Source organism: Aedes albopictus, chromosome 1 (genome assembly GCF_035046485.1).
Source record: "Aedes albopictus strain Foshan chromosome 1, AalbF5, whole genome shotgun sequence".
Lineage (NCBI taxonomy): Eukaryota > Metazoa > Arthropoda > Insecta > Diptera > Culicidae > Aedes > Aedes albopictus.
Window position 1 is genome coordinate 259,577,562 of NC_085136.1, and position 27,755 is coordinate 259,605,316.

The 27,755-nt window shown below is 38.6% G+C and overlaps 2 protein-coding genes across 2 annotated transcripts in view; one reads left to right on the plus strand and one right to left on the minus strand.

The window, feature by feature from the left end:
- The window catches only part of LOC115259484 (zinc transporter ZIP13 homolog), a 64,615-nt gene that overhangs the window by 10,180 nt on the left and 26,680 nt on the right, over nt 1–27,755 (plus strand). The gene's annotated exons all lie outside the window — the stretch shown is intronic.
- On the minus strand, nt 4,561–6,323 carry LOC134285597 (uncharacterized). Its single transcript, XM_062846678.1, has 3 exons — nt 6,136–6,323; nt 6,023–6,084; nt 4,561–5,936 (listed from the first exon to the last, which is right to left on the minus strand). Exon 3 carries the CDS (start codon nt 5,926–5,928, stop codon nt 5,020–5,022), a length of 909 nt encoding a protein of 302 aa, XP_062702662.1. The 5' UTR covers nt 5,929–5,936; nt 6,023–6,084; nt 6,136–6,323; the 3' UTR covers nt 4,561–5,019.

Here is a 27,755-nt window from a genome sequence, read left to right on the forward strand (position 1 = left end):
GAATATTGAAAAGAAGTTCTAGAAAAAAAACTGCAGTGTGCTTACTTTAATTTCAACCAAAAAAATGAGAGAAATTCAAAAAATGATGGGGTGGGCACTTTATTTTGCTTATCATAGCTAGAACAATTCATCCACGAGCGCTATCACCATCTGAACCATGAAACAATCGTCAACGAACAGCAACAAATGTATTGGATCCCACAGTTACGCAGAGTTTGCTATAAAGCTCGCCAACAGTGTCAATTCTACAAGAATGCCAGTGCACAACCGCAACCACCCATTATGGCCGACCTTCCATCATCACCATCATCACGTTTGGCAGCCTATTCTCGGCCGTTCTCATACACGGTCAGAAAATTCACTCATTTTGGAGCTAAAGTGGGACAACTCAAAAATGAGTAAATTTTATTTCCAGCGATAGCGCTGGCCCAAGTGCGAAAATCTCATCATTTTAAGTTGTATAATATTATTTGCTGATGTGAAGAACATTATACGGCTTAAACGGTTAGGATTTTTGCACTTGGGCCAGCGCTATCGCTGGAAATGCAATTTACTCATTTTTTGAGCTGTTCCAGTTTAGCTCAGTTTTGTGTGAATCTTACTCATTTTAGAGTAACTTTTTCTTAGCGTGTATGCTGGCATCGATTACTCTGGTCCAATGCAAGTTGTCGTGGGCAGGCGAACCGAGAAAAGATGGGGCGTGCTAATCGGGTCTGGTACGTTTGGCATAAAGGACGTTTGGCATAAAGAACGTTTAGTATAATGAACATTTGGCATAAAGGACGTTTGGCATAAAATGATTTCAGTTAAAAATGAACTACATACTTCACGTAGAAAAAGGAAAAGTATTCTAAAGAAAGATAACACATTATAATGCATTATTTTTTCTGGATATAATATGTACCGGAATCTAAATTGCTTGTATCGATAAAGAACAGTCTATATACAAAAGAAAGAACATTCCCCTTCCGAAAAAAAAAATAAATTCATGGAAGCAGAAGGTTATTTCGAAAATAAGAGATCCAATATAACGCACCAACAACAAGTTTGCCTTCTTTCCCTTGAAGGCTGTTCTTTATTTTTTCTCAAGAGGGAAAATATATTTCACATATTATTTATGCCAAATGTCCTTATGCCAAACGTACCAGACCCGCGCTAATCACATGTCTAGTGATACGGGCAATCCATATCGAAATAGCCCACTCCCTCAATACTAATTCGTGTATGGCATTACGGAACTTTATGGCCAGACGAGGAACCCCTCTAGAACTGTTTAGCGATCGTGGAACAAATTTTGTTGGGGCTAGTCGTGAACTGGCCGAAGCTTTCCATTGATCAGAATAAGTTGATGCGAGAGTTTGTGACACCCAACACCAAATGGAACTTTATTCCTCCAAGTAGTCCGCACATGGGTGGAAGATGGGAGAGATTGGTGCAGTCAACATGCATCTCCCTAGACTACCTACAGACGAAGTCCTTCGTAATAGTCTTCTGGAGTTGGAGAATATTATCAACTCGCGCCTCCTCATCTATATACCAATCGATCATGCATAAAATGAGGCGCTGGCACCCAACCATTTTTTGCTGGGTACTTCCAGCGGTACGAAGCCTTTAGTACCCTATGATAATGGCCCCGCTACGCTCGTTAATACCTGGAAAGCATCGCAAACATTCGGTAATTTGTTTTGGAAGCGATGGTTACATGAGTATCTGCCGACGATAAGCCGTCCGTCGGACAAAGTGGCACTATCCAGCGAAGCCGATACAGCTTGGCGACGTAGTAGTGATCAATGACCCAGACCTCCCAAGGAACTCATGGCAAAAAAAGCCTTTTTATTCATTTATTTTTTAATTTTTTTTTGTGTATAGTGTATTACACAACTTATGCTAATTCTACACTTCGAAAAAGCCTGTCTTGTCTATAGATAGAGGACGATGAAGAAAGGGAAAAACAAACCACTAGATAGGGTAGCGAACCACTTGGGCAGCGACCGGTATTTTGGGCACTCTTCGCTATAACTCATTCAATTTCTAATCAATTGACTTGAAATTTTGTACACTGCTAGATACTATACGTATCTCATCGCGTTCAAAAAATTGTGTCAATTGGGTCAGAATTGACTGAGCTATAGCAGAAAAGTGCCCAAAATAGGACCCCTGCCGAGATGGTTCCACTTCCCTATCTACTATTTATTCAATGATCATGAAGCGAATTACCGTCGTGCGGGGTTACTTTTGAAATGCGGGGCAACTTTGGACACTTTCGAAAATGATTTTTTTAAATTCAAAATATGGTTCAAATCTGTTTGATGTCCTTGAGACTATTATGACGCAATATTTTCCCCTTCATTTGGTTGAAATTGTTTTTCAAACAAACCCTTTATTGCTTGTCAGGAGGCGAAAAAAACATTGATTAAATCATAAAAATATACATAACCTATCAGAACCTTTGCTCTGTAAGCATTGTTTCCACAGTTCATAAATTTAAAAGGGTTGATCAATTCGTTCAAAAAGTATCAACGTAGCATATCCAATCGAATATTTTTATCGTTATACATTATTTATTTATTTATTTATTCATTTATTATTACACACTGTCTTCAGTTAAACTGTACAGTCTGTTTGAACTTAATTATATGTTTAGCCTAACACAAAACAGCAGAACTACAAAGAATACAAAACTCTCGTTACAACTGAAACATTCCCATTTAAACGTATAACAATATGGCATTAATAATCAAAGAAGAATAAATTGAAACGAACCAAATATTCAAATAAAAACATATGAATCATTATTGCAAATTACTCGATGTTATTTAACGAATGTGGGAGCCTTAAATAGTTGAGCGATTCCACGAACAAGTGGGAAATTTTTCCAGTTTTTATTTTTTGTATTTTTTGATTTGCATGGAACCTTGCATACAAGTTTTTGGGGAACAAAAACGCCGTTTTGCATACTTGGTTCGCCATTTTTAATCTAGCCTTACTTATGAGAAGGGCCTATGAAAAATGCACATGATATCTTCAAAAAATTGTATCTCGAAAACGGTTTGTCCGATCGGTTTGGTGTCTTCGGCGAAGTTTTAGACAATTGTTGGTGCTATATGGAGAAAATATGCACGGTAAAAAAATATGTTTGGTTTTTGTGATTTGAACTAAAATATAGTTTTTCCCTCAAAAGTGACATGTCAATATTTTTTTATTATCCTTATGTTATAGCTGACTGAAAATGCTACCTAGTGCACAGTGGGTTGTTCTGGAGAAAAATAGGTTACAATGAAAAAAAAATGTTTTAAAAAATTACGGTTTTCAAAAAAAGCTATTAAGTAAAGTCAAAAAAGTTTGTCGCCCTAATTTTATGAAAGTACATCAAATTTGCAAGAAAAAAGTACTTCGGTAACATTTTTCTAAGATGCACCGTTTAGAAGATATTACTAATTTAATATTGATTTTTTTGATAACTTAATAAGTTTTAGCCCTTTTCGAATGTACTCCGTGTTTCTCCAGTTTCAAAAGTATTTTTTTCGGAAAGATTGGAAAATTTTGAGTTAAAATGACACTGACAGCTTAAAGATTTGAGTGAAATTCTCTGCCTTAAAAGTATTTTGAAAAACAAGTTACAAAATCCCACTATCAGGAACAATGATTTCTTCCAGTGGTTTTTGGTGTATTGTGTTGAAAATGTGCATTCAACTCTTGCATATCGCAAGCTCCTCAATTAGCAAGATTCAAAAGGCTTATTTTTCAGGGGTGGTATTTGTGCGCAATAAAAAATAACATTATACTTTGTACATCAGTTTATTTTTATTCCTGTATTTTTATCAAATTATTGTTTACACAACTTTCTTAACAATATCGAATATTTTGGCATCATTGTCAGGGCAGTTTGAATAAAGCTTTGCCTTTATTGTATTTTCTGATAGAGGAAGAAATGAGTGGAATTTTTGAGTTCCTTGAATTGTTTTTGCATTATTATATTGATTATTTAGCTGCAAAGACATATTTTCGTATTCTTCTGTAGTAGAATAACAAAATGACAACTTTGTAAGTTCTTCTTCTTTTCGTTTGTTTGCCCAATTAAACAACTCTCTTGCAGTCTTTATCGGGTGTTCGCGTTCTTTGGCTAAACTTGCTCTGGTAGCCATGCGTTTTATCGTACCTCCAATAGCATCGCATGGACCTTTTCCGTGCGATGTTGCGAAGAAATGCCATTCAGCGTCAATACCATACTTTGACTTAAACTTACAAAGGCTAGAAAAGTTTTTTCGGTTTTTATACTGTGAAGCAGCACCATCTGACATAAAATAATTTTTTTTTCATGTTTTTATTTTGATCAATTTGTAAAAACTTCATCATTTTATCAATAAACAAATTAACAGCGACTGAATCATGTCTTAGTTCTTCTGAAATTATAATGAAGCTAAAATGTTTAATTTGCCTATTTTAAGTATAATATATTACGAAAGGATGGATTGTGGCCTGTTGCACGTTCCAATGGTGTGATTGAACTTCATCCTGCAAAACGAAGCTGTAATTTTCAGAAAAGTCACAAATAGCCAAAAATTCATTATCTTGCAAGTTTTGTTTTGTAGTTTTCAAAAAATTGGATTGTTCGGTTTTTACAAAATCATGCGGAATCAAACTTTCTAATTTTGAGCTGAAAAATGTAACAAAGTCATCGGTTTGCTTTACAATAGTTTCTAAATCACATCTGTCAGTGGTAACCCATTGTTCGAATGAAAGGTTTTCAACAAAGTTGTTTCAATAAACTGTCTTCTAAAACTGAGGTATCTGGGCAGTTTTTACATCTTCGTAGATGGCAATGAGTTGTCTTATTTTCGCAAAGTAATCTATTCGTTAATGTTTTTAGATCATTCAAGACATTGTATTTTTTTAAGCTATGTAGAATTAAATTGACATTTTCATGCGTAGTGCAAACGCAAACATTATGTGTTCCTGTGATAGTCAATAGTTTACATTGCCTTGGCCGGAGGCTTGCAAATGATGAAAACCCTATTTTTACATTGACGTACACTTAAAGCGATTAAAAGCTTCTCTTAATGTCATCATTAACAATCTTTTCTGAACAGCTAATCTCTTATTTCCTGTCTTTACGCTAACAAAATCTCTTTGGCCTGGCATTGCACGGCTTATATCATCGTCCTCAAAAAAATTCAAAACCAGTTCTTTTGTTTCATTACTCAAAGCTTTTCCAGAGCTTGAACCTTGAGATGAATCTAATGCATTATTTTTTTCCTTTCTTGCATCTGATGCCATATTTCTACTAGTTTTAAATTCGTCTACAATTTTTTGTACTGACCATGATTTTGGTAACAATGATAAAATTGATAGTTTTTCTTGCCTTGTGGCTGAATTTAAAAATTTAATTTTCATATTTTCTATGACTTCATTAAACTCGTTTGCTTTTTCTGTTTTAGCGTCTAATTTAAAAAGATTTCTTCGTACACCTTCGACGATTTCAGCGCACTTTTTTTCAGGATAGTGAACATTTTTAACCTTACCTAAATCTATAGGCGAAACACGAATAGCTGTTATTCCTCGGTTGAATATTTCGACGTCTACAGGCATCGTGAAGTCTTCATTTGATTGAATTGTGCTTAGCGTTGACGCTGATGGTATCGTGACCAAACTTCCATAGCTTTGCGAATCAGGTACAACAGGTATGGTCTGAACAGTTGGCATCCTTGAGCCACCGGCTACGCTTTGTTCTTCGTTTTGGGTGAGGTGAGCTCTTGAATCAATATGTAGACGGCAAGACGAACAAATACGAAAATCCTTGGTGTTCAGTGTGGATACCTTGGAAAATCCAATTGACTTTAGTTTTTGGATGATACCATCCGTGAGATATCGCAGCTCTTTCGAACACTGAATGTCTTTGAATGGACGAATACATCTGATTTTACTCATTTTGTAATCTGTAACATAGAAAATATTTTCCAATTGTTAGTTTTGAACGAAAATATCATAACACATATAATTAGAATGTGTATTTAAAACTTACCTTTGCACCAAAACGTGTTACACTTTCCTTTACAATTATTATGTTATCAAACAACACTGGATCTAGTTCAAAAACACTGGATTATTAGCTGAAATCACTATGCTTCTAGCAACCTTTCTGCATTTACTGTTTGGTTTTCCCTAGTAGATACTGGATGAATTCAGAACCGAGTCAGACATTATTATACAGCTCACGGGTATAAATCATAGAATGCTGGGTAAAGACTGCTGGAAGATAGGTAGAGTTGAACGCTCAGGCATCGTCAGGTACGAGTTTGGAGAGTTGGAGCGAGGTAGATTTGCTGGCGTAGGTATATTGTTATTGAAGAAGATTGTAAATTGTATATACCTGGAATTGTAGGATCTAACACTACGCATAGAAATGGAGATTGTAAAGATCATAGTAGGCATTGACACGATGGGGCAGTTAGGCTCGGTGGATGACAGTAAGTGGAACAATAATAAACACGGTGTGCGAGTTCATGAATATTATTTAAACTTTAGTTATTCTTAATTCATACGAACTCCGAATATCTCGTACTCTACAAATGGCGACGAGGATAAACAGTGAAAGACGTATAAATCAAAGTGATAATTTCATTCCCCTGCGCTGTCTGCGTCTTAGTGTTGTTCAAAGATGAGTGGCGATGCCGGACAGCGTGTTGACTTTTGAATCTGGTTCATAAGCAATTATGAATGCAAGTGCTCTTTATATTTTCAATGTTTAGACTGAATAATGATTGATTCCAAAGTGAAAGCAATGTATTAATGGAGGTAGGTGTATAGTTAGTATTTGAGAACAAATGTTAACGTGACAACGGGATTAGCAATAAATTCAAATCTGTAGTGTGCAGGCGTAACTGGAAAAGTGTGCTGATAGTGGTTCTTTTACATACTTGATATTGTTATATTTAAAGTAATTGAAAATAGTTGGGTTTTATTCAAACATTTTAAAAACGATAGTACTGCACTGGATACACACGGGTAAGCTTTACAAATGTTATTCTTTGCAATTAATTCTATTTGATAATTGGTGATTGAGGTAATGAGCAAATCTTGGAGCAAATTAATATGTTAGCTAGAGGGGTTTATATCGTTCAACTCCGAAGAACATTATTTCTTTACATTTTGGTAAATTATTTAGATTCTATTTACCCATGAGTGATTAGTGATAAGTCTCAATATCGGTATGAAAATAAGAAGAAGTTGTTTTAGTCTATGCTTAATGAAGGGGTCATTGCACTGATTATCTCTTATTTTCTATTGCAACCTGAAAAAGGCTGTAAATGAGCTTGGGATAATGGCAAGTTATATATAAGTTTTGACATGTTTTATGTAGGAATGAAGTTTATGGCAGCTGTAAATAAAAAAATGCCATAAACATGTCTACTGAAGAGCCTAAAAGTATCTTGGAAATTAATTAGGATTGTTCTTTTAATAATAGTTTTGTTACAAGACTAACAAATAAAATATGAGTATGATTTTGTTTTGCAGGAAGTGTTGAGCTCATGTTACTTTATTAACAATAATTTAAAATTATGAAAATAACTCGTGATGAAAATTATGTGACGGCCAATGACGGGTTCGATTCCTGATTGATCCAGAAACTTTTTATAAAGGAAATTTCCAAGATTTCCTGGGGCATACAGTATTTTAGTTTCTGCCACTCGATATACACATGGATATACACATGGAAAATGGTCATTAGCAGAGGAAGCTGTCAGTTAATAACTGTGGAAGTGCTCCTTTCTATTGAAAAAATAAATTAAAAAAAAACCTGTACAGGAGGCTTGCTTTAGTTGAATAAATCAGTAATCTTGGGTTACAATAAACTGATTTGCATGCATGAATTGGAATGAACCATGGTTTTGTAGTAACGTTTAAACGTTATTCAAGGATTGAAACTAGCCAGTACGATTAATAAGGATGAATGAGTAGTGTTCAAAGTTTTAGAAGAATGCATTATCGTTTACGGAAATAAAATAAATCATTTGAGAATTTGAGATGAAGTACGTGTACTGATTAGAATGAATCATTGCATTCGTGTATTAGAATGCATTAGTTGTGTTTACGGATTTATATGAATGAATGAGTGGCGAGCGTTCATAGATTGGAAAGAGTGAATATTTTTAATATCGTAACTTTCAGCCACTGGCTGGTTAGAAAGAGTGAATTGCGTTTATGATTTGATGTGTAATTTTTTTTTGTCTACAGATATGAATCCGCTATTTGAGTTTATTGATTTAAACTTATCCAGGTACGATCAAGTATGGGAATTGATTAGTGGTGTTTGTGGATTAATTTGGACGAGTAGTTTTCATGATCAGAAAGAATTATTGGAGTTCTTAATTGTTGAAATCGAACCAGTTGCGTTCGAAGGATTGGTGAAATCGAACCAGTAGCGTTCGAAGGATTGGTGAAATCGAACCAGTAGCGTTCGAAGGATTGGTGAAATCGAACCAGTAGCGTTCGAAGGATTGTTGAAATCGAACCAGTTGCGTTCAAAGGAATATTGAAATCGAACCAGTAGCGTTCGAAGGATTGCTGAAATCGAACCAGTTGCGTTCAAAGGAATATTGAAATCGAACCAGTTGCGTTCGAAGGATTGCTGAAATCGAACCAGTTGCGTTCGAAGGAATATTGAAATCGAACCAGTAGCGTTCGAAGGATTGTTTAAATCGAACCAGTTGCGTTCGAAGAAATATTGAAATCGAACCAGTTGCGTTCGACGGATTGCTGAAATCGAACCAGTTGCGTTCGAAGGAATATTGAAATCGAACCAGTAGCGTTCGAAGGATTGTTGAAATCGAACCAGTTGCGTTCGAAGGATTGCTGAAATCGAACCAGTTGCGTTCGAAGGAATATTGAAATCAAACCAATAACGTTCGAAGGATTGCTGAAATCGAACCAGTTGCGTTCGAAGGAATATTGAAATCGAACCAGTAGCGTTCGAAGGATTGTAGAAATCGAACCAGTTGCGTTCGAAAGAATATTGAAATCGAACCTGTAGCGTTCGAAGGATTGTTGAAATCGAACCAGTTGCGTTCGAAGGATTGTTGAAATCGAACCAGTTGCGTTCGAAGGATTGCTGAAATCGAACCAGTTGCGTTCGTAGGAATATTGAAATCGAACCAGTAGCGTTCGAAGGATTGTTGAAATCGAACCAGTTGCGTTCGAAGGAATATTAAAATCGAACCAGTTGCGTTCGACGGATTGCTGAAATCGAACCAGTTGCGTTCGAAGGAATATTGAAATCGAACCAGTTGCGTTCGAAGGATTGCTGAAATCGAACCAGTTGCGTTCGAAGGAATATTGAAATCGAACCAGTAGCGTTCGAAGGATTGTTGAAATCGAACCAGTTGCGTTCGAAGAAATATTGAAATCGAACCAGTAGCGTTCGAAGGATTGCTGAAATCGAACCAGTTGCGTTCGAAGGAATATTGAAATCGAACCTGTAGCGTTCGAAGAATTGTTGAAATCGAACCAGTTGCGTTCGAAGAAATATTGAAATCGAACCAGTAGCGTTCGAAGGATTGCTGAAATCGAACCAGTTGCGTTCGAAGGAATATTGAAATCGAACCAGTAGCGTTCGAAGGATTGTTGAAATCGAACCAGTTGCGTTCGAAGGATTGCTGAAATCGAACCAGTTGCGTTCGAAGGAATATTGAAATCAAACCAATAGCGTTCGAAGGATTGCTGAAATCGAACCAGTTGCGTTCGAAGGAATATTGAAATCGAACCAGTAGCGTTCGAAGGATTGTAGAAATCGAACCAGTTGCGTTCGAAAGAATATTGAAATCGAACCAGTAGCGTTCGAAGGATTGCTGAAATCGAACCAGTTGCGTTCGAAGGAATATTGAAATCGAACCAGTTGCGTTCGAAGGACTGTTGACATCAAACCAGTAGCGTTCGAAGGATTGTTGAAATCGAACCAGTAGCGTTGAAGGATCGTTGACATCGAACCAATTGCGTTCGAAGGATTATTGACATCGAACCAGTAGCGTTTGAAGGATCGTTGGAATCGAACCAGTTGCGTTCGAAGGATTTTTGAAATTGAACCAGTAGCGTTCGAAAGATTGTTGACATCGAACCAGTTGCGTTCAAAAAAATTGTTGAAACCGAACTAGCAGCAGTCTAAGGAATGTTGTAATCGAACCTCTAGCGTTCACAGCAGTTGTTGAAATCGAACCAGTATCGCTCAAAGGATTGTTGCGATTGAACTAGTAGCGTTTGAAGGAGTTGTGAAATTAAACCAGTAAGGTTAGAAGAAGTGTTGAAAACCAACTAGCGTTGTTCGCAAGATGTTTGAAATCAAATCAGCAGCAGTAGAAAAAATGCTGGTGTCAAACCAGTAGCGGTCGAAAGATTATTGTATTCAAATCAGTAGCTTTTAAGGATTGTAACTGAGACTATAGCATTAGGAGAATAGATGTTGAACCTGTAGCGTTAAAAGAACTACTGTTGAACAAATAGTGTTCATTGAATTGTGGAAATTGAACCAATAGTGTTACAAAAAGAAATGAGTTTATTTAAATTAGTATCATTTCAAACGAAAGTATTCCCTTGAGTATTTCATATTTTGAATCAATAGTTTGACCAAAGGCTTGTTGATGTATTGTTCAAGAGATTATTGTGATTAAACCAATTGTAGTTCGTTTATTGAATAAAGTGTTTTAGTGATTCTCCTAGCGACGTTCGAAGAAACATTTGGTGATTGTGACGATACAATTGTTTAGTATTCATCAGAAATGTTCAAGAAATTGTTCTTCAATTGGCAGAGATTATAATAAATAACTGAGTGGAAACAACTAACTCGTGTGTATAAGATTTTATGAACCAGTAAGAGTTGATAAAACCCATTGGAAATGGTTGTCATTGAATCGACAATTAGCAAGGTGCAAGTGTCATAATTTTAAGAAACTTAAATATGATAGATAACGTCTATGAATGGTTCATGGATGTGAAGATATGGAACTATTGACCTTAAAAAAAAAAGAAGTACAAACACAAGGATGCAAGTATTGAAACTCATTGGTGAGTTTCTATAAGCATCATTGTTTATAATTATAAACGCAACAGATCTAAAGTTGTAATGCAATATAAGAAATAAATTTTATTGATTTGTTAATGACAAATTGTTCTTTTGAATACAATGCTTGTTCATAGAATTTAGATTATTTTAATTATATAACATATATAAAATCGTTTCATTTGTCAGCGAAACTCAGACTGATAATAATTCCATGTTTTCAAATTAAAATTTTATTGATATACATTTTTAGTTTAAAGTAAATTAACATTGGTAAACGTTAAAGTTACATTTAAAGTCACGTAAAAAAGGAATAATACTGAGGAACATTTAAGGGAACTTATTGGTAATGTATCAACGAGAAATTCGTATATGCTCTAATCAAAACAGATTCTTCCATTTATTCCCATCGATTTGGGGTCCACTAAAAAAAAATAAAAAAGGTACATTTTTTCAGCTATAAATAAAGAAACTAGAAAAAAATTAAGAGCAATAGAAATGCAATAATTTAATAACGTTTTTTTAGCAACAACTTTTACAGATTCGATGGCAGAAGGAATTGGAGCATCTAAACCTCGAGAAAAGAAGAAACAGAAACATACGTGGATATTGTGAAAGAATGGATCTTCATTATACACATGAAGTGAAGAGTTTAAATATGTGTTTATTAACTTGGAATTTTTATTATAGCGGAAGATCATGAAGTCTTTTGTGAATGGGAAGAGAGCGGAGCATACGATTCGGCGCGGAAGTGATGATACGCAAACATTGATGATGCAATTACTAACAACGCCGTAACATGGTCATGACGCCCAACGAGGAATCCGTAGGTGAAACGTATACGTAACATGAATCCAGAGTTTTATGCAACATGCTAACTAGACGATACAGGGCAGGTCGATTGAAGCATTGTTTTAAACAATTCAAAGAATAATGTCAGAAACTAGAATAATGATTTAGGAAGTTAAGTGATAACACTATTAATGGGTGATAGTAGGACATTAACTAGAGTACTAATTATGATAGTGACACTTTAATAGAAATTGGTTTGCATAAAGGTAGAGAATATTAAGAAGTTATTACATAAAAAAAAAAATAAACAAGAGAGCCTAGGTTTGATGACGAGGACAACTGAGTGAAACGAAGGAAGAACCACAAATTATTAAACACAATACACCACACCACATTATCATAATAAAAGTAAGGGGGGGTTGTAGGATCTAACACTACGCATAGAAATGGAGATTGTAAAGATCATAGTAGGCATTGACACGATGGGGCAGTTAGGCTCGGTGGATGACAGTAAGTGGAACAATAATAAACACGGTGTGCGAGTTCATGAATATTATTTAAACTTTAGTTATTCTTAATTCATACGAACTCCGAATATCTCGTACTCTACAGGAATGAATAAAGAGTGCGGCGGTTGTTGATTGAGGTATCAGTCGGCAGCCGTCTAGCTTGATGGAAGGTGACTAATATTATACCAATTTTAATCAAAATTGGCTGCGAAAAGCTGGAATTATACTAATGTCATCGTGTCAGACTACGTTGATTTGATCCACTTTTTTCTTTATTGATCTTTGTTCTGCCGCTTGTGTTGTGTGTAAAAGGTAGCGGTCGCGTTCGAATGAAATAAAGCAAGCTGACACCCGACCGCGACAACGAAACGAAGGCAGTGAAAAGTGTCGAATGTTTACAAGCCTGGGCCAGCGTGGCCATGGTGGACTAGTTCCAACAAAGACCATGTTTACAATCACCAACTGTACGTAGTACAGCTAACTGGTATCTAATTACCTGTATCTAATACTTATTAGCACGTTTTCAGCAGAAGGCAATAAAAACCACTGGAAAAAATCATTGTTCTTGATAGTGGGATTTTGTAACTTGTTTCAAAATACTTTTAAGGCAGAGAACTTCACTCAAATCTTTAAGCTGTCAGTGTCATTTTAACTCAAAATTTTCCAATCTTTCCGAAAAAAATACTTTTGAAACTGGAGAAACACGGAGTACATCCGAAAAGGGCTAATTTTGAGAGGCTTCGCCCCCCCCCCCAACTACGTCCAAAGTTGGCGCGTATTAGCCTGTGCATGCCGGCAGGATCGACATACGAATGACACTAATGAGTGGAGCTTTTTTGTCGACCATTTAAAGCTTTCAACAGCGTTCGACATTCGATAAGAAAATCTTATTGGAATCTAATTGGAATCGTAAACAACAGCTTTTCCCATTGAACCCTCATTGACTGAAAAATCAATTCAACCGTTATTTTAATTTTCAGGTTATAATATCTCACAAAGCGCAAAAATCGCAACCTGAAATTTTTAGCAAATATTATGCTTTTAGTCGAAATACGAAGTGACCGAACGTGCGAAAATTGATTTTTAACCTACTTAGAAATGTCGCAACTCAATTTGGATTAGTGCATATTGTTGCTCTTAATTAGCTTAATGATGCGCAACAGAAAAAATAGATTCAAATTTACTTCGCAGCTGCAACTTCGCATGTGCTTCTAGCGACGACTTCGATTTGGTGGTGCGACGATAATACACATTAAGAGGTATATTTTGGTGTTTTTTGAAATATTTGATCTTTTGTAATAGTATTAGCAAAGGTGGTGCCTGTCCAAATTTTCGACGGTATGTTTGCCTAGTATTGATGTGTATTTGATAAAAAAATCAGGTTGCGATTTTTTTGCGTTTTGTGAGATATATAATCTGAAAATTACACCATTTTTTCGATTTTTTTTATTTTTGTCTTCATTTTTTAATTTCTTCTTCATTTCTCGTAAAAACACCAAAATATGCTCAAAAACTGATTTTTGACTACTGAATTTTTCTTTTTAAAACAAAACAGTAGGCTGTGGAATTTTGACGTCTAAGGAAATGTTGTTTATTTTGTTAAAATGAACAACTGTCCGAAAATGTGAAGTCTCAAGGACGTAAAACTAAAAAGTTAGATGGTGGCGCACCCTATGCGGATTAGTTACGAACTAATAATTTCTTTACAATTGGCTCCTTTAGCGGTGTTGAGATAATTCCATATTCTGAATCTGCACGCCAAACTGGGCCGAGATTCAAATTTTCATGAATTTTGGTACCCGGGAACCTATTTAAAAATCAATTTGAAGTTTGTATGGGAGCGATTTGATGAATCACCTCTCGTCGGATTTTATACTGGGCGGAGCTGTCAAGCAGTTGCCGAGCTGTCAAAAGGTGATTTTGAAAAATCGCTTTGAAATATATTTTAAATAAAGTTCTAAAAATCTGAAAAAAAACATACTGGTTTAGAAAAAAGTGGTCTTTCATATGAATATGAAATATCAATATTTTTTTCTTAATTAGTGCTCTTAATTATTACAAAAAAAACGTTGTCGAATACACTATGTGCCGGAAATGTCAGTCGAGTTATGCCAAACACACAAGGCTACGGTGGTGCTATTTGTTTACTTCATAGCGACCGTTTTAGTTATTTTAAGGATCCATTAAAAAGTTCAAAATGGAATACACTCATTCGAAAAGGATATTCTGCTTAGAGGGGATGCTGAGGAAGATTACAAGTGGTAGCCGAAATACGCGTATCAGTCAAAGGATAAGCATTAGAGGGCGGAATCAAAATAAACAGTACAAAACTAATTCATTATTTTATTATTTTAAGACATTTTGTTAGATGGAGGTCATTACAATGAATAAATAATTAAATTAAACTTCCAACCGTTGAAAAAATCACCTCTCTAGTTTGTAGTGTTGCATCAATTTAACGAAAAAATGTATTAAGAAGGATTGAACTTCCACCTGTTGTTATACTTGCAGTAATTGTTTCTAATTGATTTTGTTAGTTTTAAGCTAATTTGATCTTCCATTTTTTTTTTTTTCATTTAACGAATAATAATCTTTGAAGCATTACTCACCTTCACGTAAGTCTATTATCGTCGCGGTTGAAACATTTTTTTTTTCAAATAAATATGTGAAACATATTGCGCTGGACATCTGGACAGCGCAATATTTCCGAAGTGCGTCCAACACATGGTTTACGAAAAAAAAAAACGATTTTCGCGTAACAAAAAATCAAATTTTCAACTTCAAAATAACGGTTGAATTGAATTTCAGTTAATGAGGGTTCAATGAGAAAATCTTATTGGAATCTTATTCGAATCGTAAACATACGATTCCAATAAGATTTTCTCATCGAATTTCGAACACTGTTGAAAGCTTTAATGGTCGACAAAAAAGCTCCACTCATTAGTGTCATTCGTATGTCGATCCTGCCGGCATGCACAGGCTAATGATATCTATCATTTCATTATCCACTTTGATCTCTACTCCCTTATACTTATGAGTAGAAAGAGACCGATATAGCCACACAATCATCAAGTTAATTATAGAATACGATCGATAAATCAGTACATGATATAAATAGTTATATTTCTCAATGTTGGAGGTTTCCATGGGTCGATGTTCTTCCTGCAAGTAAACTTTCAAACTTTAACTTCTCGTGGCCAGGTAGTAGAGTTCAGTGCAAGTTGTTTCCAGCGTCCAGGTAGCACTACTTTAAAGGAGATAAAATCCAGATTTGCGCAGCTTTTCCAACGAGGTACCAGTTTGGTCACATCCATACATTCGGGCTCTGGAACACAAAGAGACTGGGACACCAAGCTCGTGATTTCATTTTCTGTTGCTCGTCTGTCAATATTCATTAGGAGCAGCGAGAACGAATCGTCTCGATTGTGCGTAGACGAACGCGAATATTCGGACCTACAGGCGCTCACACTATTCAAAGGTTTCGGTGAATTAATTGGTGTTGAATGTCGTTGGGTTGACACAGATGACGTAGGGCAAGCAATATAAGTAGACAGCTCAGCAATAGAGTTGACTATAATTTCGATTTGTCGATGATGCTGTAGTTGAAGAAACGGCCCTTAACTCTCAACATGCACATCTTTGCGTTGATCGGCTGCCACCCGATCACACGTCGTCGCATCTTGCCCAACACTATAAATCCTGTTCCCAGTTCATTGGTGGTGCCACAGCTTTGGTAGAAGGTAGCCGCTCGATGCCCGCTTTTCCACACTTTCTGTCCAGTCCAACAAAGTTCCTGCAACGCCACGATGTCGAAGTTGCGAGGATGTAGTTCGTCGTAGATTATCCTGTCACATCCTGCGAAACCTAGTGACTTGCAATTCCATGTTCCAAGTTTCCAATCGTAGTCCTTATTTCGTCGCGTGGGTCTTTGCCGATTGTATCGAGTCGTATTTTCTCCTATGTTATTCGCAATGGGGATTTTTACGGGTGGCTTATTGGGCCTACGCTAACACTCCTGTCCAACATTGGGACGACCACGCTGATGGGGCTACCACCTTGGATCTAGCTGGGCGTGGTGCAGCGTTTCTTACTCAGCCGCTGGATACCAGAACAGACGCTGTTTGAGCCGCACCTCCGTGGTGAACAGACACTCGGATCGTACCTCCTCAATCTAGCTGAAGTCAGAAGGACAACAGTGCCCAGGCTGCACTACCAGCTAAGCACACAACTCTTAGCTGGCGGTCTTTGTCATCGCTTGACCCGTGGAAGCATGAGGTAGGAACTTGTGAGGACCAGAGCTATATTGGACGCTCTCCTTATCGACTCACCGTTTTGCAGCCCAAAATAGGTGCTCCTGCCCAAATGGTCCCAGACCCTAGGCCAATGCAGCCTGGATTGGATCCTGATCATATTATGCAACATAATAACTACTCGTTGTCGTATGTAGCTTGTTCAAGTCAACTCAAGTTGGTTCGCAAAGCAAGGGATTCTTTGAATTGCCAACAAAAAAAGATGCAAATTATACTAGGTATTTGTACGCTATGCTGGCCGAATTGTATAGCTATCCGACCATCGTTAGGTGGAAGCATCAACCATTTCGAATCATGTGTCTCAGAGGCTAAGCTGTGTCTATCATGATATTATAATCCCATTATTGTATCATAGAGCTTAACCTATAAAGAGCAGACTACTGCCACGGTGTACTCTGTTGTCGTACAATTGATTCGTCTGTGTGGTTAACAACAGTTTATACAAAATGTTAACTCATTTCCAGAGCATCGACCTTTTCAAATTTCGTGTAGCAGATAGGCAAACATTCTATGCACTCGAAAGTCACTAGTCAATGTAATCTGCATTAAGAAAAGATTCTCGATCTTAGAAGAAGAAAGATCTTATGAAGACAAAATGGTTACCTATTGATCCAAAATCCACGTGATGGTAAAGCAAGGTAATTCTCATATACAGAGCAAAAAGCTTTGGTACTAGTAGTTATCTATTCTGTAGAACCAGTTTCCATGCATGGCACAAACAACCTATCACGCCACACAAGCGTGTTCGATTCACCCTAAACCATGTGTAAGGATGACTCAAACAATCTAGTAGCCTAGCAGCGCTAGCCTAGTGAATGGTTTTAGTGGTTTTGCGCACGGTACAACGCAAAACCATCCATTTATTGCACTCGGTCCTAAGTACCTACCGTCAACCATCCATCGCAGCACAGCGCAGCGCAACCATGTTTTCAATCTGGGCGTCGTCGTCATCGTCCGCAGTGGCAGCCGCAGTCGCATTATCAGCTGATGGGTGAATAAACACACTTGAACGAACAACGGCCGTCGTCGTCGGCTCGACCATTTCTGCCTTCTCATTGTATAGAGTACTAGCCGTAGCGAGTCTATGACTAGCGGGTGGAACAAAGAACCATCGTGCTTCTCTACGGTTGAAAACCATGTGGTTTGTTTGGATTAGATAGTGCTGCGCGCAATCGGTCGGAGAGATTCACATTTTCATGGAAGTTCATGTACCTACCTAGGTATGTGTGGGTGGTTTGAGAGAAAGACAGAGAGGAAGAGAGAGAGAAATGTGACGTAGGATATGCGCAGCGCAGATGGTTTTGCGACCATCGATCAACGAACGACCTGCTCTACATATATAGATAGAGACGTATAAAGAGGGTTTCGTTCGATTGCATGAGTAATATTTACGACTTAGTTTGACTATTGCCACCGACCGGGTTTTTTGAGGGAATTTAAACAATAATTTAGTGGATTCACAGATTAATCCACATAGTGGTGATATGTAGTGCCTTTCTCGTCGAATATGTACTCATGATCTTTCCGTCGACGCTATCAATATTGCTTTAGTCAGTAATCAGTCCCAAATTTCTATGCTTTGGTAACGGACGAAAAGGAGGAAATTCTCATAACAGCGATCTGGGACTATACCACCAACGAATTTCTGAATCCTGAGAATACTTTATTTAGAAAAGCAAGAATTTTATCAAAGTCATCATCGGATTGAGGCACTTACTCCGACGTTATGTTCAACACAGTCTTCTCAGTTGACTGCCTGACCATTTTCACTGGAGGCCGATCCATACCAAGATGGCATTTACAAGCTATAATTTACCTTTTTCCGCAGATCACTTTGAGCTCTTCTACAAAGTTTTTTCTGCACACTTTAGGCTATATTTTATTATCATTGGTTACAAGATTCAGTAGTGTTTTGAATTGCCAATACTAAATCCCATTCAAATTTCAACCACATTACAGAGCTCGCCCTTCAGTCGCATCTAAATTTTGCGCAGTAATATTAGATTTTTTAGGTTTTTGGTTCTTTTACACATATCTATCGCTTGCATTGATTTTGTTTACTTTAGTAATTCCGCTGATGCATCTAACGCTGCTTCTGCAACGCCACCGGTAGCCTCTAATGTAGCCTGAGCCTATTTCCTTGCTAACCGTTTATTAGCTTATCGAAATGTCATGATATACTTTATATTTGGCCTCTTTCGACGGGACACTCGGAAATGGTTCCGAAACACTACCGGTATATTTAAATGTGGTCTGAGCTTATGTAAAACTGGTCATCAGGTTACCCGGAACTAGTAACACTACCGGTAACTTATGTGGACTGTGCCTATTTTCTTATTATCCATGCATCAGGTTACATTTTCTCGATCATCAGGATACCTAAAAAACCATTTGATGCGTCACGAATGTTGGTTTGGTTCTCTTTTACATTCGGCCACTTTCGGCGAGACACCTGGAACCGATTTCGGAACACTCTCAGTAGTTTCTAATGTGGGCTTAGCCTATTTTCTTGCTAACCGTACAATTAGGTTTTCGAAAAAGTCACGATTTGTATGAGCTTGGTTCTCTTTTATTTTTGGCCACTTCCGGCGGGACACCCGGAACCGGTTCTGGAATGCTGCCAATTCAGATATGGTCTGAGACTATTTTCCTGCTTACCGTTTATTAGATCATAGAAAAGCGCCGTTTTGATGTGTCGCATGAATCTGTTTGGCTCATTTTTATATTTGGCCACCTCCGGCGGGACACCCGGAACCGGTTCCGGAATGCTACCGCTTCATATACGGTCTGAGACTATTTTCCTGCTTACCGTTCTTCAGGTTATAGAAAAAAGCCTGTTGGTACATAGATGTTGAGAACTACTGGATTAGTCTCTCATGCTCTCGCCGATCTGCGTGCTCGCCGATAGCATTTCGTTATGCCTCGGCCGATGCACAATCGCAGAGATTAATTTAGAAATAATGTAGCCTCCATGTAGTAACATGTCGTGTTTGTCATGTAATTTGATTAGTGTAAATAAAATTATGTTTTAATCTGTTATTCGCTACACCTGGGAGTTTTCATAGACTGTCATGTCTCCCGGCCACCCCGAACTGCAGGTCGTAACAGTAGACGCGTAAGAAGATAAATTGTTCATTTATGTTACGACACAAACTCGAAGGTTGCCAATTTGTAGGACTTGACACATTGTTCATTCGGTGCTGTGTTGTTAAAAAAAGAGAACGACAAATTTTTCAGAAGTATTATACAAGAAACGTAACATTTAAGGAAGGTTTCTACTACAGACAAACCGACGTATCACTTGGAACAAAATGGGAATAAAATCATCGTCTCAAAAGTATAATCGCCCAATGCTCATAACGCTGTGTTTCGCAAACCTATTGAGTAGATGGCGGTAGTGAGGAAACGTCAAACAGAAGCACAAACGATGCGAGCGCCATGAGCGAGAGATTTGCGAACTACAAAATATTTGTATAGTTCGTTAAAAAGGAAAACGATGGGAAGTGGGTAGAGTGAGACGTCTGTTTGTCTGTGTTTCTACTATGGGCTTCATTGTGAGACGTACTTATTAGACTTTTCCTTGATAGGCCCCATCTTCACGATGTATAAGAGGAAACAAACCATCATGCAAATTTGAAAATTCAAAGGCAGGTTTTTCACTCAAATTTCAACAAATGGTAATAAAAAATTATCACTGCACTTTATTTACCATCTAGATAACAGTAATAGTAGTACACGCAACAAGTTGCAGAATGAAGATTTTTACAGCACGTGTCGTAGATTTATCCAACGAAGCTTGCCGAGTTGGATAATTACGACGAGTACTGTAAAAATCGAATTCTGCACCAAGTTGCGTACAACGTTTTTTGCAATTTTATAATTTACCGCTGGAGGATACTTTTTAACAAAACATTTTCATCAAACTGCTCACTGAACCATTACCGCACTGCTAATTTGGTGTGGGAAAGTAGACCTTTTCCTGTCAGATTTACATAAAGTAAAACAACCTATTACGATGAGAAATTGCAAAAAAATGCTTTTCAATAGCGGCTTTGTGAATTTGAGCGAAAAAAATGCTTTTTAAAATTTGATGATTGGTGATGATTGAATGATGGTTAACTGAGCCTTAAGAACATCCATCCCTAATTATGCTCAAGAATACTACTGGGGGCATTATATGACCTACTTAATCCTATCTTTTCTGCCCGAAAACGGTCAGAAAGTTGATTCGATACAATTTAGATTACAATCTTTATATTATGTTTGCCCAAACCAAAACCATAATTTTACTACACCTCCAGCGCTTCGCCTACACTATACCAACCACATAATGCTCGCACTTAGGTTTGGTCATCGTCAAACAGCTGATAAGAGTGCAAGGACCGTGCATCGTTTGTCGTCGTCGTCGCCGTTGGTTGCTTCTCAAGGGGGTACCCTATCCTCTTCCATTGAGTGAACATAGACTGGTCCAACACGTGAAGTGTATGTCTTCTCGTGACATTGAAAATTACAATTTTTTAAGTTTTGTAAGAGTTAACAATTAGTTTCAACGATGTTCCAATTCATTTATAGAATAGATTTATAGAGTAGTACTCTTATATGAATTTATAGGTTCGACATCTTTGCTTACACCTGCAAACCTAAAATCCACCAGACTTTCCTCCAGATAATGTTCATGATTTTACCATATCTCGGTGGCAGATATCCAAGTAAAACGAACTTGGTGGTTTCATTGCTACTGTTGATCGGTGCTGATGCATGGTTTGCAGTGAGTGAGTAAGTGTTCCATAATACCACGTAGTAATACCACGATAGTTACTAACCTCGCGTCTGTGGCTTTTTTTGTAGACAGGGAACATATGTGTGAGTTTCCAGGATGGAAAAGTGCCGGAAGAAACGGAAAGGCGAATAACGTGGAGCAGCGGTACCACGAGGCTATTGTTCTGTGCCTTTAAAATTGCCGACGGGGTTCCATTGGATTCTGGATTGTGCGATGTTTTGAGCTTCAAAAGAGCTTTTGTGATCATATTCTCGTTAATTTCGACACTACTCGAAGTTTCGCCAAGGGGAGGAACATTACTTGCTGTAAGTCAAGTGCGATGTGGTCATCACTCAACATCACTCATCGGTGTAAACGCTGGAAAACTTCTTGGAGAAATGCTCCCAGATATCTTGTGGAATACAAGCTACTTTTCCGTTGAGCATCATTGACGACGGCAATCCAGCTTCGCGGCGCTGCTCATTCTCAAATTTACAAAACTATTTCGGGCGATGCTAGAGTTTTATTTGCATACTCCGCTGATACTGTAGGAAGCATCTAGGGAAGCATCGTCTAGCAACTCGTTTGTATGCGTGATTGATCCTGACGTAATGGTTATCAAAAAGCAGTGAGCGGTGCTTCGAGAATCTTTTCAGTGTCGCTCTCTTTTCATATTTTAGCTGACGGAGCTCGCTGGTTTGATATGGAACACAAGCCGTGTGGTTAACCTTCTTTGGGGCGAATCTATCTATTACATACGCCAACACGTTTGAAAGAGTTTGAGCAACGACTTCGGCATCCTCGGCGTCTAAAATACCGCTCCAGTCAATGCTAGACATTAACTAACCTATACAACGGTGATCAGCCTTACGGAACTCATAGCGGACAATTGTCGGATATGGCCACGCGGAAGTCGTCGATACTTGTGTTCATGCCACCGACGTTTTGCTAGTAGATAGCAACTTCATGATGATCTCTGGACACGTCTCTGGATGTGCAGAAGCTTGAATGCGACGTGGGTGGCATAGCGTAAGAAGCGTTTAAATAGAATCTGGAAGCGACATTAATTTCAATGCATGAATGGTTCACGGGAGTAATGTACATGCCTGCGTTAGAATTTTGGAAGTCTTCATCACCGACACCACACACAGTACCGGGACGGCTGTAGGCAGAGTTTAAAATTTTCATTTTCAGTGAGTGAAATTCACCGTGAATTTTGAAGATTCTCAACTGAGGGATCAAAATAAAATTCATTTTGGTGAATGAATTTTCTCACTTATTCATTCATTTTTCTGTCACTGACAATTTTCACTGAGAAATATAACTAGACCGTAACTCCCGATTATACTTCCAATCACCTCAAAACTTGTGTATAGTAGTTAATTACAATACTAAATTAACTGCTCTATTTGTCCATTAAGTCAAATTGTGCGTCTGTTAACAGAAATGGGGCATTTTACGACGTGTGAAAAAATATTCGTGACAGAGAATTGAATGAAAAAAGAGAGGCATTCAGTTGACTATGAATGTGGCCAAACACGAATGAAAAAATGAGAATGTCAATATTCACTTTCAACCTTCGAATTTTTTACACACTGGCTGTAGGTCGCTGGCGGGAGGGACTCGACTGTGGTGGGCGGGTCCGAGGCTTCCAAAAGGCGGAGGGCAGGCGTGCGTCCCGGTGACAGGATCGAGGAAGTATTACTTTAACATTAACAGTGGTCGTTCAGCTTCCCAGCAGGCAACATTGCTACACATGGCGCCAAAGATATCACACAAAAATCAAGGCTACTATGTTTCTCTGCAAATCGCAGTGATGCCCATCAAATAGTGTAACCATCATGATCACAGATTTTAATTCTGGATAACAATCGATAACTAATGAATGAGGCGTCGGGTTTGAATGTGATCTTCAGCAAACTTGTAGCTAATAGAATAGCCTAGGAGTACCAACTAACACTAAAAATGCTACGGCCAATTTAAAGAAAAACGACGTTTTCCTATAGAAATTTCCATACAAACTTTGAAGGGCTTGTGCAGTGCAGTGCAGGATGGGACTCGCTTATATGGAAAAAATAAATCCTCGCTCCAGTCGACTTTTTAGATCCCATTCAGGTCCCATATGATCTGTGCAAAATTTCAGCGCAATCGGTGGAACTATAATTTAGCGCAAGCGGTTCAAAGTTTTCATAGGATTTACTATGGGAAAAGTGTCACTTTCAAACAAATAATCCCAGAGGTCGTCTCTTGTCTCCTTAATTCAAATCGATCAATGCTTCTTGTAGAAAAATCCTTTATGAAACTTTCCTTCGAAGACCGCAAAACGATTGGATGCTTGTGGAAAAAGTTATTGATTTATTTCCGATTAGTGATCCAACGAACGGCTTTTTGTTTTGTTTTATCAGCAGCACTGCTGCTGCCGTTGTTGCATGGGGTGGCGGGAGGCATCACCACCCCCAGAAACAGCAACAGCCAAGGCAGCAGCTACAGTGCTGCTAATAAAACAAAACAAAAAGCCGTTCGTGGAATCACTAAACGGTAATAAATCAATAACTTTTTCCACAAGCATCCAATCGTTTTGCGGTCTTCGAAGGAAAGTTTCATAAAGGATTTTTCTACAAGAAGCATTGATCGATTTGAATTAAGGAGACAAGAGATGACCTCTGGGATTTTTTATCTGAAAGTGTTACTTTTCCCATAGTAAATCCTATGAAAACTTTGAACCGCTTGCGCTAAATTATAGTTTCACCGATTGCGCTGAAATTTTGCACAGATCATATGGGACCTAAATGGAATCAAAAAAGTCGACTGGAGCGAGGATTTGATGTTTGTCCCATACTATTGTGCACTCTCAAGTTTCAACCACATCAGCTCAATTGTTGGGAAAAGGCATAGAATCTGGTAAGGAATCGAATAAGCGATGTGGAGCAAAAACGATTGCCACACTAATGCTGAGACTTGGCCAGTTTCCCGAGAGATACCGCGTACACAGGCTCCTCGCAAGTAAGGCCCTATCAGCCAGTACACAGAGGGACGTGTCGACAAGGGGCCTACCTGCCCCGACCTTGCCGAGGACCGTTTTTTCCACCGCGGACTCGGATCCAATCCAGTAGACCGACGCCACGACAGCAACACTATCAGAATGTTCTCTCCGCTGCCGGTTGATAGCTCTATGAGTCGATTTCAACCACAGGGCAACGGTATGATCTACGTAGCCGATTCCGAATCCTTGAACCACCTCTTGTATAGCGTCTGAACTAGCCATTCTTCGATGTGCCGTTGAAGCGGCATTCCATCCAAACTCATCCTTTCACATCCTCTGGACAAGATTGTCCGGAGTTGGGTCCTTCGCGCATGTGGCATGCACGCGGTCAAGCATTGTGCAAAAACGCGGGTACAGGAACAAAACGTGTTCCGCCGTTTCCTTTAAACAACAACAAACAGAGCACTCGGGAGAACCCGCATACCCGAAACGGCTTAGATACCGTCGGAAGCAACCATGGCCTGTTACTTTCCCATAGCGCCTGTTCATCCAACTAACTACCCTCGAAATCAACTTGTGGATCCACCTTCCCTCGACCATGGTGGCCAATCTGGCAGTTCTGCATATGCCTCTTTTCGCGCATTTCGAAGCACTACATGTCCAATTCGATAAGGATACCGATAAGCACCATACCAGTGCAGTGATGACGCAGAGCGCATCGTATGCGCTCAGCTCAGATTTGACACATGACTGTGTCCCTGTCGGATCCTTCCGTAGCCGAACGGCTGCGGTGGTCACCTGCACCACGCACTGTTACCGCAGTGCCGTGACCAGCTCTTCCGCGTCAGTGATCTCGTCTAGGTTCTTCAACTTCAGAGTTGTCTCCATTGTAAGACTCTCACCTCGACACCCTCGTTAAGGACCTGTTCCGCCAGATTTTTGTAGGCGGCGCCCTTGCGCTCCTTATCGCGTTTGAGTTCGTATAATCATTTCACCCGTACCCCGCGTTGTTTCAAGACGTCCGAGTATTTAGGCATCTAGCAATTACTTTTTCTTCCTCTTCCGCTCAACTATGATCCAAGAGGGGTCCTCCCCCTGATCAGACCTATTTCGTGGTTGCTGAAGACCTAACAACGGTCGCAGTCCCCAGTTCCCTTCACGGAATCTACCGCTGTTGCAGGGGTGGAAATCGGATTACCAACGCTGGCTGCTCAACTCGCTTATAGCCAGCGAACACGATGGCTCACTTCTGGAATAAACGATGAGCTGGAGATCGCTTGACAACGCTTTTCTACTTGGCCCGTTATGTACCACTCGAAAATCATAGGAAACCAAAATTATGTTCATGCACCGGAACGGTCACTTCTGTCATAACCGGCAGTGGCGCGAGGAGTGGGTAGGACAGGTAGGTAGGATATGTCCTACCCTCAAAAAATGGTGAGTAGGACAGTCCATGTATTGTTCTACCCATGATTTTTAGAGAAACATAAAAAAAACGCATCGATGACTTGCAACAAAACTTTGGTGGCGAACTATCATCATAGGAGGTGGCTGAACGGGCTCGTTTAGAAGTTAACCATCAATGTTAACTTCTTTCCCGATCAGCCTAGATAGCTGCGTAGTGTCGGTAGCGGTTGTCTCAATTGGCTAAGAATAACACTACGAACCACCTGTTCCGGGGGTAAGTCCACCAAACAGGGAACCCCAATCCAAGGTGTCAGGCGACCCGTGCTGATGGATGAATGGTTGAGGGGGTTTGAAATATACTCGATCTTTAACGGAGCCCGTAACGTGGGTAGATCGCCTTTATGTGTTGCGTTACGGTTCAAGATCTACCAAACCGAACCCTAGTGACATCCAGATTGTCAAGTTGGGGTATTAATGTGTTTTGGTAATAAGGATTCATGGTACAAAGTCCTTGTTACTGGTGACAGTTTCTAAAATTGCATTTATTCTGCTTTACTGATAGTTAAAGAATCGGATTTGCCCACCCGAGACTACACTTGACGTTAGGAAAACAAACATGCTTTACGTATCTTACTGCGTACTAACCTATCAAGGACTGTCAAGTTCTGGTAATTCAAGGACTCTCGTGCGTTCTTATTGTAGAACACATTCTCTAATTTGACAGAGTTTTGCAACTAGCCTAAAGTCCCGGGTTTTTCTTTGTCGTCCTGGGACTAAACTAGAAGCAAGACATGGATGGGGCTAGAGTTCCGATGCATGGATAAATATCAGTACCACCGTTTTGTTTGTCTCAGAATTCAAATAGATTGTGTTTGATTAGGGGCGCTCTTTCACTGGGATTTAAATCTCTATGATAACGGTACCTTTTCATCGCAATCGATTTCTTGCACCTCTGGGATAACAAAACAGGAACTGTACAGAAATCGATGCTTCATTGCCTCTCAATGACAATGCAGTAGTACGACATGCACTAAATACTAAGGATACGGGTAATGCCTCAAAAGATCTAAATACTGGTCGCAGTGGCTCACCCGAACAGAAAAAAAATCATCATAGGAAAAATTTCGGCTGCGCCTCTATTTGAACTTGGATAACTTTTTCATATTGAATCCTTCATAGAGTTCAATGCTTGTAGAAAGCATTACTCGAATTATTCAATAAAGAATTATTTAATCAAAAAAACTGAATTGCGAAACTTTTTAGATGAATTTTATGAAATATTTATCCAGGATTAGCGCAGTGAATTCTATTGAGATATAGTATTCATGTAGAAGTCCCTCCGCGGCTTTCATCATTTTTTTTTGAATAACATGTTTGCTGGGATTTTCTAATGATTTCTTCTGGATACTCCAAAAAGTCAAAAAAAAACTATCAAGAAACCAAGAAGAAGACAGGAAATTCAGTTTGGATTAAAAAAAAAACTGTCAAAAGTTTCATCAAAAGATTTTTAAAAAAAACTTCAAGGGCTTCTGAGAACTGAGGATTAATCATTTTTAAATGAATTCTCCAATGATTACTGTAGACATTTATCAAGTTAATGCTGTTGGAAATAAGCTGTCCCATAGATATCAGCAAAGATGTTTTTTAAGGATTTTGTCTAGCAAATAGCTTATAGGGTATTTGACCAATAGTGGACCCCTTAGTTGCTGAAATTTGCTATGATCGTAAAAGCATTATGATATCCTAATTGAGTTGTCTTTACCAATGTTTGCGCATTGTTACCACATGGAACTGCTGTCTAGGAACATGAGCCATGATCTACCGGTGGAAGTTTACCTGTAGAAGCAGATTTGAGTGAGAAATTTGAGAATTATTGCTAGGGGTCCACTACAGGTTAAGGGTCCACTATTGGCTAAAGTATACTAAATTGAAAATGTGAATAGGG

What these genes read in the sequence shown, in the direction of transcription:
- LOC134285597 (XM_062846678.1), bottom strand. Translation starts at nt 5,928, where the DNA reads ATGAGTAAAATCAGATGTATTCGTCCATTCAAAGACATTCAGTGTTCG.